Raw genomic sequence first — 13,487 nt, 5'->3', positions numbered from 1 at the left:
CCCAATTACTATAGTCTACTATTGTAGGAGGAGGGTTGGCCCCAGGTACCAACGCTGTAAAGAACTCCAATGATCAATGTGTCATATGGGAGTTATTGACTGATTGTTTAAAGTGTAGAGTCATATATTAGATATTAAATCTACGTCTATTATTGCATAATCAAAAGCTAAGAATGTTTTTCTCCTTCCATGGTGAAGAAAAGAGTGAGAATCAAGTCAATATTAAGACAAATTATATAAATATAATTGATTTTGGAGAGAAAAGGAGGGATAGAAATAGAAACATCAATGATGAGAAAATCATTGACTGTTTCCTGCATGCCCCCTAGTGGAAATTGAGCCCACAACCCAGGTATGTGCCCTTGACTAGAATCTGGGACCTTTCAGTCCATAGGCAGATATTCTATCCACTGAGCCAAATCAGCTAGGGCTTAAGACAAATTACTAGTGAGATACAGAGAGTGGGTATATAAGAGAAAAGCAGTGTAGAAAGAGGACTGAAGTGAGAGGTAAGAATCTGTGATTTAGCCCAATCAACATTTCTCAAAGGTTGAGCATCCACCTATGAATCAGGAAGTCATGGTTCGATTCCCGGTCAGGGCACATAGCTTGGTTTGGGCTCAATTCCTAGTCGAGGGCAGGAAGCAGCCAATCAATGGTTCTTTCTTATCATTGATGTTTCCCTCTCCCTTCTCCCCTCTCCCTTCTCCCCTCTCCCCTCTCCCCTCTCCCCCTTCCCCTCCCCTCTCCCCCTCCCCCTCTGAAATATATATATATATATATATATATATATATATATATTTTTTTTTTTTTTTTTTTTTTTTTTTTTAATAATCTGGGATTTAGTTCTAGCTCTGCTATTCGCTGTTGATCACAGGGAAGTCAAGACCACCTCTGAGACTTAGTTTCCTTACCTATAGAATAAAGGAATCTGTCTCCAATGGTCCTTTCCTGTTCTTTTATAGTCTATTAACATTCTGGTTTATGACAGCTTTATTTATTTGTTTATTTGTTTATTTATTTATTTATATATTTTAAATCATTGTTGTTGAAAGTATAACATATGTCCCCCTTTTCCCCTCATTGATTCCCCAGGTTCCCAAGGCCTTCACCACTCTACTGTCTGTGTCCAAGGGTTATGCATACATCCATACAAGTTCTTTGGTCGATCTCTCCCCCACCTGCACCCCACCTTCCCTCTGAGATTCGACAGTCTGTTCCATATTTCTATGTCTCTGAATATATTTTATTCATCAGTTTATTTATGACAGCATTTTAAATGAAACATGCTATAAAAATCCAAAATACTATAACCAGACAACGTTTGTAACATCATTTGGATTATCATCTTTGCCTTAGTCATACCTATAACTGTCAGAATTAATATAGTGTTCCTTTTAAAGTTCTGCTCCAAAAGAACAATGTCAAAAACTTTGGAAAGTGGAGAAACCAAGATGGCGGCATAGGGTAGACACCCGAATGCAGCCATCACAACAAATTTGAATTTAGAACTGAAAAACAGGGGAAACACCACCCTGAAGCGCTGGACGGCTGGCTGAGAGGAGGCTCTACCATCTGGGAAGGAGAAAGAAGGCGCGCTGAACCTCAGGAACTGTGAAGGTGCGGAGAACTGTGCATGTGAAAAGGCGGCCGCAGAGTTCACTGCCGGCTTGCTTGCAGAGCGCGGAGAGGGCAGGCCGAGTTCGCTACTGGCTTACTCCCTGCGCGCACAGAGAGGGCGGACAGCTAATGCGCGGCTGGCTTTCTTGTTCGGGAGGAAAACAGAACCACCCTATTTCGCTGATAGATGGCCCCAGACAGGGAGAGGCCAGACTGTCAGGCAGTGGGCAGAGATCTCTCGGAGGTGTGTGAAGCCAGCGGCCATTACTGCGGGACTCAGAAACCAGACCCTCGTAGGGAGGGGCTGAATAAAGCTTGTCTGCACCAACCGAGACTCCGCCCCATCCAAGCTGATCACAGAAGCCCTTCCAGTGGCTAGCTTCCTCGTTCGCTGCCAATAGAACTCTCCTAGGGAGGGGCAGACAGGAATCTAAAGCTTGTCTGCAACCAATTGTGCAGGATTCAACAAAGCTTGTCTGTGCCACCCCGAGACTCTGCCCCATTCAAGCAAAATACAGAAGCCCTCCTAGTTGAGACACTTCTGATACTCATAATCAATTGGCTTGGAGATCAATGCTTCCCAGTGATACCAACAGCAAGCAAGGCTTAACAACAAGACTGCACACACAGCCCACAAAGGGCTACACCAAGACTGTCCACTCAGGTAACTGGGAGGCTGACTTACTGAACCATATAGGTAGGATACCTTAGCACACAAAGCCACCCTATCAACTCAGGGAAGCTGTGAAAATGCCGAGACAAGGAAACAGATCACAAACAAAAGAAATGGAGGAAAAGAAGAGACTGGATATAGAGTTCAAAACCACACTTATAAGGTTTTTCAAGAATTTCCTAGAAAAGGTCGATAAGACCTATGAGGAGATGAAAAGGGATCAACAAGAACTAATAAGGGATCAACAAAAAATAAAGAATACATTGTCTGAAATAAAAAATACTATACAGAATCCTAAAAACAGAATGGAAGATCGCAAGAATCAAGTCAAAGATTTGGAACATAAAGAGCCAGAAGATACTCCTCCACAGAAGCAAGAAGACAAGAGAATCCAGAAAGTTGAAGATAATGTAAGAAACCTCTGGGACAACTTCAAGCAAACCAACATCAGAATTATGGGGGTCCCAGAAGATGAGAGAGAGCAAGATATCAAAAACATACTGAAAGAAATAGTGACAGAAAACTTCCCCCACCTAGTGAAAGAATTAGACTTACAAGTTCAGGAAGTGCACAGAACTCCAAACAAAAGGAATCCAAAGAAGACCACACCAAGACACATCATAATTAAAATTCCAAGAGCAAAAGACAAAGAGAGAATATTAAAAGAAGTAAGAGCAAAGCAGGTAGTTACCTATAAAGGAGCACCCATACGATTGTCAGCTGGTTTCTCAACAGAAACCATGCAGGCCAGACGGGAATGGCAAGAAATATTCAAGGTGATGAATAGCAAGAACCTACAGCCAAAAATAATCTACCCAGCAAAGCTATCACTCAGAATCGAAGGCCAGATAAAGAGCTTCACTAATAAAAAAAAAAAGCTAAAGGAGTTCATCACCGCTGAACCAGAATCATATGAATTGCTGAAGGGGGTTCTTTTGGAAGAGAAAGTAAATAAAGATAAAAACTATGAACAACAAATACGTAACTATCAACAAGTGAATCTAAAAACCAAGGGAATTTAAAAAAATCTGATGAACAATAGTAACTGGTGAATATAATAGAATCAGAGGTATGGAAGGGGAGTGAACTGACAATTCTCGGGGAAAAGGGGAGAAGGGGGTGTGGGAAGAGACTGAACATAAACTGTCTACCTATAATGAGGACAATGGGGGGTGCGGAAAGGGCAGAGGGTGGGGTGGGAACCTGGTGGAGGGGAGCAATGGAGGGGGGGCGGAAATGAGGAACATTTGTAATAATATGAACAATAAAGATTTATTAAAAAAAAAAAAAAAACTTTAGAAAGTGCCCTATCTGGTTTGGCTCAGTGGATAGAGCATCCGCCTTCAGACTGAAGGGTCCTGGGTTCCATTCTGGTCAAGGACACATGCTCGGGTTGCAAGCTTGATCCCAAGTAAGGGGCAAACAGATGCTTCTCTCTCTCTCCCTCTCTGAAATCAATTTAAAAAATATATTAAAAAAAATACTACTGAAGGCAAATGTAAGATCATAATAAATATTACATAAAATTTAACAATTAAAAAAGCCCATTTTATCTTTTTGTTCCCCTTCATTCCTTCTCAAATAAAAGACTGAGCTCACCATAACTTTACAAACTTATTCAGCTATAAAGTTTATTTTAAATTTGTAAGTAATATAAATGAAATAAATAATCTAATAGATGGAGAATAACATCAGAAAAGACAGACATAAAAGCAACCAACCTTTCTTGCCCCCTTTTCCACTGACCTTTTCACCACATCCTTGTATCCTGGGGCCTGCCTTTCTGACACTGGCTTCAGAAATGGACTGCTGAACCTGTTAGGGGACAAATCCAGAAAGGATGGAGAAACCGTGGAAAGTCACTCTAAATGAGAAGAATGGCTATGAACATCAAGAGTGGTTTGGAGCCGAAACTGGTTTGGCTCAGTGGTAGAGCGTCGGTCTGCGGACTGAAGGGTCCTGGGTTCGATTCCGGTCAAGGGCATGTACCTGGGTTGCGGGCACATCCCCAGTAGGGGGTGTGCAAGAGGCAGCTGGTCGATGTTTCTCTCTCATCGACGTTTCTAGCTCTCTATATCTCTCCCTTCCTCTCTTTTTGTAAAAAAATCAATAAAATATATTAAAAAAAAAAAAAAAAAAAAGAGTGGTTTGGAGATCTACCTGTGACTGGCAATCATCTTCCATACTGGCAGGAGAGTCTTCTTAAACAATAAGTGATCCTGAACAGGATCACTCTGGCTTAGATTAGACCTGTGAGATAAAAAAGGACAGAAAAGAAACAATAATTTCACAAATGGCTTTCTGTCACTCCTAGTGGGTAATGAGGTTTTCTCAAGACAGTGTTCCTACTTAATAATACCATAAGAATAAAAACATAATTAATGCTTCCATAAGAAACCCTAAATTCTATAAATATTCTCTTACTAATCACTATTACTCAATGAAGTAGTTACCATTTTATCAAGTATATTACAAATCTACAATTGTCCTTGCTTTTTGGTCTCTTTGCTGATTTGTTCTTTAACACCTATGACTCTAAAATACTATTCTATGAAAGTAGTCTTTTTTTCACTGACATTTCCCAAGTGCCTGGCACATAGTAGGTGCTCAATTAAGTATCTGATAAATGAATCTGGTCCTATTTTTATGTAAAAATATGACACACTAATAACTATGTCTCCCATGTCTCAACAAAGAAAATACGTGGTTCCACATCCCAAAGAATCCTCACATTTTACCTGATTGTACACAATTTAAGTATTTTTTCTTTTCACTCTCCTGTATAAAGTAACTCTGAAAATACCTAAGAAAATTTCATTTATTTTCATGGCCATTTCTTCTCTGAGTTAAACTATCTATTTAGTTTTTCTTCAGAGATGAAATTGTCCAATGTTTTCTTTCTTTCTTTTTTTAAAAACAATATATTTTATTGATTTTTTTACAAAGAGGAAGGGAGAAGGATAAAGAACTAGAAACATCGATCAGCTGCCTCCTGCACACTCCTCACTGGATATGTGCCCGCAAACAAGGTACATGCCTTTGACCAGAATCAAACCTGGGACCCTTGAGTCTGCAGGCCAACACTCTATCCACTGAGCAAGCTGGTTAGGGCCATGGTTGGCAAACAGTGGCTTGTGAGCCACATGCAGCTCTTTGGCCCCTTGAGTGTGGCTCTTCCTCAAAATACCACGGCCTGGGCAAGTCTATTTTGAAGAAGTAGCATTAGAAGAAGTTTAAAAATTTTGGCTCTCAAAAGAAATTTAAATCTTTCTACTGTTGATAGTTAGGTCTGTTGACTAATGAGTTTGCCGACCACTGGGCTAGGGCTTTTTTTTTTTTTTTTTTTTTTTTGTGAGAGAAGGAGAGAAAAACATTTACCCGTTTTTCCACTTCTTCATGCATTCATTGGTTGGCCCTTGCATATGCCCTCACTGGGGATTGAACCCATAACCATGGCCTATAGGGAAGACAACGCTCTAACCAATTGAGCTACCCAGTCAGGTCTATCTATTTCTTTTTATAATTTCCCAAGTTGGCAAGTTTTCTATTTATTCCAAAATTAAACATCATTTTCCACTTTATCCACTCTATTTTCTCTAAATGAATTCTCTTCACAGCTAAGTCTTCACACCCTCATTTTGCTTTATGTACCTTGTAAGTGTGCATCCATTTGATAACAACTCACATCTCCAATTTTATATTTTTCCAATTTGAGCAGCTTCACATAACTGTTTATTTTCATGATACAATATCTTACCTGCTTCTAAATTATATACTACAAAAATAAACTTATCCTTAAACACAGAAGCCTATCAGAACAAGTGATTTAAAGTCCTACAAACAAACTTCTTCCTTTGTTTCTGATTAGTCAACCATAATGAATAATAACTCCTTGGTGCTTGTGCAAATTTATTCACACATCAACACAACAGATATTTAATACATTTCCATTATGAAAGGTATTGCACTAGGTTCTGTAACCTCATAATCAATTACCTTTGTAATATTTTAAGAAACAACCTGTTGCTTATCTTTATTTCCACCTATTTAGAAATATTAATACATGGCAAGCAACTACAAGTAAAAGTGTGGGAATGGAGCCCTAACTGGTTTGGCTCTGTGGATAGAGCATCGGCCTGTGGACTGAAGGGTCCTGAGTTCGATTCCAATCAAAGGCACATGCCTGGGTTGCGGGATCAATCCCCAATAGGAGGCATACAGAAGACAGTCAATCAATGATTCTCATCATTGATGTTTCTATCTCTATCCCCCTCTCCCTTCCTCTCTGAAATCAATAAAAATTTAAAAAGAAATCTAGAGAAATTAAAATAAATAATTTTAATAACAATAAAAAGTGTGGTAGTGGAAAGGAGCTGCAGACTGGAAGTGATGCTCCAAAGGCTCTACTTCTCTCTACTCTTTTTTTTTTTTTTTTTAATTTATTTATTTATTTATTTATTTACATATTTTAATGATTTTTTTTTGCCCCCCTCCCTCCCTCCCCCATATCCCCTCCCTCCCCATAGTTTTATGTCCATTGGTTGTACTTATATGCATGTATACAAGTCCTTCGGTTGATCTATTATCTCCCCCAGATCCTCCTCCCCTCCCCGCTGTAATTTGACAATCTGCTTGTTGCTTTACTGTCTCTATATCTATCTTTTGGTTCATCAGTTTATAATGCTCTTTATTATCCACAAATGAGTGAGGTCATGTGGTGTTTCTCTACTTCTCTCTACTCTTGAGAGTCAGTACAGACTAAGGGAGAAGACAGAAAAGAGGGGCCTGGAGAATGTCTATCCCTCAAAGTAGTTTTAAGCTTCCCAATGATAGCACAAGAACTCAGTTTTCTAGTTCCCCTTAAACTATCTACCAAGCAAAATCAATTACTAATATCTATTGCCATTCACGACACTGAAATATCTTGGAATAATAAGTCCCAGATTAGAGATTTTTCTGTTTTTTTAGATAGTTATCACATGCCATCTGCTCACACACAGGGAGTTACCAAAAAGCAAAGGAAGCAATTCTTCAGTAACATAGGTTTCAAGCGATATTCTATTTGTATAACAAAAATTTGAAATCTGCTATTTAAAATATACTTATACATGGTTCAGTTGTATACCTTAAATTTAAAAAGGCTAAAATGATGATTGGTTTGCCTTTCCACAGATATGTGGGTGGATCAGGAATACAGTGAAAACAAAACACTATTCATGCTATCTTCTCTCAATAGACAAAAGACCAGATCCAAAAAAGGAATTATTTATTATCATAACAAAAATAACTTTGTTTTCTGATTTAGAAAAAATTCACTTTACTAAAAAGGAAAAAATTCTAAAATGTAACCTTTGGCCCCATAATTACTTATAAAAAGATGAGACAAGCATATAAACAATTTCCTAAGATTTGTGAAAAAGGAACACAGAGATCACAACTTCAAAATAATTTTTCATTTCAAGTTAATAGGAGTGTCTTAGAGAGAGAGGAAGAGAGCAAGCAAGAGCAAGAAAGACATCAATTTATTGTTTCACATATTTATGCATTCATTGTTTAACTCATATGTGCCCTGATCAAGGACTGAACCCACAACCTGGTGTATCAGGAAATGCTCTAACAAACTGAGCTAACTAGGCCTATCTTAGTATTTTTAAAAGAAATATAGTTTGTATAAATAGATAAGAGAGACAATCTGAATTAGCAATATTGCCTGAATAAAGATTAGAGAGACGGATTATGAAAGAGATTCTTAATGTTGATAAGACAGACTTGTTTTATAAGAGGAAAGCATATAGACTTATATTTATACAGGAAAATTATATTTAATTCTATTTCTAGTGTTTTCCAACTCTAATTTCCTTTTTTTACTTTGCAAAAGTAATCTATATTCATGCTAACAATTCAAACAGGCATAAACATAAATCCTAACAACCTTGGATAAATATCTATACTTACAGATTTGAGGAAGTAGCATGGCTGAAAAGGACATCCACCAGAGGAGCCTCCTGAATGCTAGAGCCATCATCAAACTCACCTGAGGAGGGCCGGTCTTCCATCTCTGACACATACCCTTCGCCCTGATCCTCCTCTTTGGATTCTTGCTGAACCTCTCCCTAGAAGTGCCAGGAAACAATGGAAACTTTAGAAAAAAAAAATTATTATCTGCAAGGTAATTTTAGTTAATTTATTTTTATTACTGAGAGAGAGATTTATTATTCCACTTATTTATGCATTCATTGGTTGTTTCTTGTATGTGCCCTGACCAGGGATTGAAACACACTACCTTGGAGTACTAGGTTAGTGCTCTAACCAACTGAGCTATAGGTTCAGGGCCTCTGCAAGATAATTTTACATGCATGGAGTAAATGAAAGCTGATTTTAAGGTGAGAAGAGGCCATTTATATAAAGCTATAAAAGAAATTAGGGAAATATGACTTAACTAGACCTAAGTCAATTAATTCTTGTTAACATTCTTGCTGGAGAACTTTGTACTCCCAAGAAAAAAATGAAAAAGCAATATGTTCAATTCTAGATGGATGCTGTATCCTTTTGTTTATTTACTAGAGGCCGTTGCACCCGTGGGGTCCTTCAGCCTGGCCTCCGGGGATCCAGCCGAAACCAGCAGTCCAACATCCCCCTAGGGACGTAGTAGTGTGAGAAGCAGCAGGTGACTGGGGAGGAGCCTGAGCCCTAGCTGAGCACAGTGCTGCTGGGCTCGCTGCCGCTCTGCTCTGGTCTCTGCACATTCATCCTAGGGTAATATTGGTGTGCCCATGAAGGAGAAGCAGCAGCGGGCTCATGCCCAGTAAGTCCTGTTCCACGACCTGGTCCAGATGGGGGAGGGGCCCGCAACGGGAGCAAGAGAGGCTCCTCCACCGCAGCTGCGCTCACCAACTAGCCAGTCAGCCAGCCAGCTAGCCGTGAGCCCAGCATCTGACACCTATAGGTCAGCTGAGCAACGCTCCCACTGTGGAAGCGCACTGACCACCAGGGGGCAGCTTCTGCATTGAGCGTCTGCCCCCTGGTGGTCAGTGTGCATCATAGCGAGTGGTTGAAAGGTTGCTTAGGCTTTTATATATAGATTTAGTTAGTTAGTTAATCCTCACCTGAGGATATTTTTTCCATTGATTTTTAGAGAGAGTGGAAGGGAGGGGTACAGACACAGAGAAACATCAATCTGAGCGACATTGATTGGTTGCCTTCTGCATGTGCTCCAACCAGGGCCAGGTATTGAACCTGCAACCAATGTACATGCCCTTGACCAGATTCAAGCCTGCGACTGTGATACTCTAACCACTGAGCAAACTGGCTAGGGCGAATGCTATATCTTTTTAAAATTTTCATCATTTTTGTGGTTCTGGAGCTAACTAGTCTAACTGATCACATAATATTTAATATTATATTATAAATTCTGAATTTTACTGATTACTTACTATGAACTAGGCCCTATGCTAAGTTTTCCCCACGAATTATCATTTAACCTCACAACAAAACTATAAGAGAAAGAACTAATTCCAGATACAGCAGAGAAAACTGAGGTTCTAAAATGTTCACTAACATACTTAAGGTCCCATAGCTAATTGATGCTAAACCAAGATTTGGACTCAGGTAGTTGAACTCTAGAGCTACCTATGTGCTTTACCACTCTGCTCTGCCTCCTGTGCAGAGGACTAGACAGCTGGTTTAAGTTATTCACTTACCTCTTTATTCTCTGTTGGTAGTCCCAAAACTGCACAAATATCTGAGGGAGCTGGAGCCACTTCTGGCCTTCCATGTTCTCCCAGTGACTCCTCAGCTACCAATGGTTCTACCTTAGCTGAAAGCTCTTCAGGCTCTCTGCAGGGCTCCTCATCTCCTTCAGTAGCTTCAATTTCCCTTTCCTCTTGTCTGGTATCAGGTGAAGGGCAGCAACCTTCACTTGATTCTTTGCTGCTAATGCACAATGGCTCCATTAAATAAGCTACCTGCAATCATAGTCTATTGTTAGATTAGAAACACCAATGGAAATCATCTACATATCAATAATGTCACATGATTACACTGCCACTGTGTCTAAGCCTGAGGTGGCAAATATATTAACTTTTTTGACCATTTAAAATTCATTAAATGTCTTATACTAGAGGCCCGGTGCACAAATCCGTGCACCCATGGGGCCCCTCGGCCTGGCCTGTGGGTTCGGGCCGAAACCAGCTCTCTGACATCCCTAGAGGGGTCCTGGATTGTGAGAGGGTGCAGGCCAGGCCGAGGGATCCCACTAGTGCACCATCAGAGCTGGGGAGGGACACGGGAAGTTGGCCAGCAGGGGAGGGACTGTGGGAGGGCTTCAGGGCATCCTGCCCATCCTGCTCAGTCTCCATCAGCCAGAACCCAGCAGCAAGCTAATCTACTGGTCGAAGCATCTTCCCCCTGGTGGTCAGTACACATCATAACAAGCAGTTGAGCAGCCTTAGCAAATCATTAGCATTTTATGCTTTGATTGAACAACCGACCAGTCAACCGGACACAGCATATTAGGTTTTTATTATAATAGGATACACTGGCACTGTACTAGTTGGTAAGGACCTAATAATAAACAAGATATTGGCCTTGCCTCAAAGAGCTTATATTATACATTTTCATCTCAAGTGTCAATTCTGATCAATTGGGACTGGCTACCAAACTGCTGAAAATTTTGTCTGCCAAAACAGAAGTGGCAACATTTGAACTGGATTCTTGCTGATCTTCACCTATATTATCCTGACTGTGTGTGTGGTTGCTGCATAAATATAAACTGTCAAATTCTGTTTATTTCTGATCCTCAGACCTAGCATAATAAAATACTGTAAAATATTGCCTTTAACATCATACATTATAAGCTTTAAGGTGAGTTTGGGCAAGAATCACTTCTCATGACTGAAAGAATGAATTGCAAGGATACTCTTATAGGGTAGTCCTACATACAGAAATTTCATTTCCTTTGACTCAGGATCCCAATAACTGGATTTTAGAATATTCAGCTTAAAAGTACACATTTGAAGCACATTTTGTGTTAGTACCAAGTGCTGAAGACACAGCAATGAACTTAGTCCCTGTGGAGCTTATATTTCAGTAAATAATATTAAGAGTGGTAAAAATATATATGGGTAAGCATTCTCTTACTAGCAGGCGTCTTCAAACTACGGCCCGCGGGCCACATGCGGCCCGCAGAGGAGTCTGATCTGGCCCGCCAGGTTTTTTGGGCAGTGAGCGCAGCCGAGGTGTTACAGTAGGAATTAGTAGTTCATATAGTCCGGCCCTCCAGCTCTCTGAGGGACCGTGATCTGGCCCCCACTTTAAAAAGTTTGAGGACCCCTGTTTAGAGTTAAGTCTCTTCCAACTTTGAAAATAACGACTCCCCATTACCTCAGAGAGAAAGTGTAGGAGGTTCTGGTGGCTGATTTGCTCTGTCTCTTCCTGAGATTCCTCACTGCCTCCGTCCCCCATAAGCAGCTCACTAGATTCTGTCCCTGGGCTGCTTTCCACTAATTCCTCAGACCCTGGCTCCTCAGTTTCCCTCCATCTGCCCACATCAAGATCCAGACTGGAGTCCCACGAGCTGAAGAGGGACCTGCAGTTGTTGCTCAACTCAGAGTCATTGGGATAGTCTTGTTCAGAATCCAACCAAACCCATTCACGCCCCATCTGTAAATACACAGAAAAAAAAATGCATTAAATTCACTCAGATCAATATTCCTAAGGCATTTGCATCTCATCTCCCAAGTTCAATAGAAAGATAAGGGGACATAAATGTATTTCTACTCATTAATAACAATAAAAGATAGCTGAAATGAGATACCAGGAGACAAAATGATCTGTCATTGGGAATAAAGAAAAAGTCCCATGTCAAACAGTAAAATAAAGATATTACCCGGTAAGTTTTTTTTTTTCTTGGACTTCCTCCTAACTTCAAAACAAAAAGAACTGGAGCATAAGTACTGCATAGGAAATATAGTCAACAATATTGCAATAAATATGTATGGTGCCAGGTGGGTCACAGAAGTATCAGGGGTAACACTTTACCAAGTATCTAACTACTATAGTGTATCTAACTACTATAGTGTATCTAATTACTATAGTGTATCTAACTACTATTAGTTTCAGGTACACCTGAAACTAATACAAAATAATATTGATTGTACACTATAATTGAAAAACATAAAAAATAAAGTAGGCCATAGTTAGCTGAATGAAGTTCCTCTATTCGAAATCATTCTTAAAATCAACTGCAAGGCAATAAATAAGAGAGATTAGTGATATTTTCCTCAGTGTATAGGTATGAAACTATCAACCGTTAAATCCTCAAAAATACATTTTAAGATTACCCATTATATCCAATTCTCACTTTTCAGAATGAAAATTGCAACATCAAGTTTTAAAAATATCTTCCTTTCATTACACTATCCCAGTGGTTGGCAAATTCATTAGTCAACAGAGTGGCAAACGAGCCACAATTTGCCAACCACTGCACTATATTGATTTTCCTACCCCTTTGTTCTCTCCTTTTACAACTACTACTTTCAACAAATCCTTATCAATGTTCTTGCGTGGTCCTCTACTTCCTCATTGATACATACTTAAAAAAAAAATATATATATATATATATATATATATATATATATATGTATATGTCTATCTATATGTGTATATATATATATATATATATATATATATATATATATATGCACACACACACATACTTTGAGGTTTCAATTTTTATATCTTTTCAGGTGGCTCCCAAATCTCTGTCTTTTAACTTCTTATGTGCATTCTGGTCTCATTTCTCTCTGTACCCAAAAGTCAATTCCTTTTTGGTGCTCTATCATCTGCTTCAACTCAACATTTCAAAAACTTGGATCACATCTCTTTCTGATTATCTCCAAAATCATTTACTCTCACCAATTTCCTTATCCCCATCAATACTATTTCTTGATCCTGTTTTAACTCATCTCCTGCATTTGGTAAGCAAGTCCACTTCCCAGTTTTCTTCCATTTTTCTCAATCCCCATTCTTTGCTCCTCAATGCTATAGCCCCTTGATCAATTTCTCTATCTTTAATCCAATCTGCTCTCAACGTCTCCCTGTGCAAGGCTTTACAACAGCTATTCCCTCAATATAAATTTCTCAATCTGCCACTCGGAAGAACTCCATAAATCAAACCCTACTTCATTATTCCTTA

At 39.4% G+C, this 13,487-nt stretch overlaps 1 protein-coding gene across 1 annotated transcript; it reads right to left on the bottom strand.

Annotated features, from left to right (window-relative positions):
- Window positions 1-4,076: 4,076 nt before the first annotated feature.
- LOC118710708 (bromodomain-containing protein 8) lies at window positions 4,077-12,180 on the bottom strand. Its single transcript, XM_045576806.1, has 5 exons — window positions 11,675-12,180; window positions 9,994-10,257; window positions 8,328-8,406; window positions 4,454-4,543; window positions 4,077-4,108 (listed from the first exon to the last, which is right to left on the bottom strand). The coding sequence occupies exons 1-4, from the start codon at window positions 11,951-11,953 to the stop codon at window positions 4,533-4,535; spliced, it is 633 nt and encodes a 210-aa protein (XP_045432762.1). The 5' UTR covers window positions 11,954-12,180; the 3' UTR covers window positions 4,077-4,108; window positions 4,454-4,532.
- Between the last annotated feature and the right edge of the window lie 1,307 nt (window positions 12,181-13,487).

Source organism: Pipistrellus kuhlii, unplaced genomic scaffold, assembly GCF_014108245.1.
Source record: "Pipistrellus kuhlii isolate mPipKuh1 unplaced genomic scaffold, mPipKuh1.p scaffold_m20_p_8, whole genome shotgun sequence".
Classification (NCBI taxonomy): Eukaryota; Metazoa; Chordata; class Mammalia; order Chiroptera; family Vespertilionidae; genus Pipistrellus; species Pipistrellus kuhlii.
The sequence above is the reverse complement of the archived record's forward strand: the minus strand, read 5'-3'. Positions and strand labels throughout refer to the sequence as shown.

Coding starts and splice junctions, on each gene's coding strand:
- LOC118710708 (XM_045576806.1), bottom strand. CDS start 11,953: ATGGGGCGTGAATGGGTTTGGTTGGATTCTGAACAAGACTATCCCAAT. Junction 10,258..11,674: donor TCCTACACTTTCTCTCTGAG/GTAATGGGGAGT, acceptor CTATGATTGCAG/GTAGCTTATTTAATGGAGCC. Junction 8,407..9,993: donor TACCAACAGAGAATAAAGAG/GTAAGTGAATAA, acceptor TGGCACTTCTAG/GGAGAGGTTCAGCAAGAATC.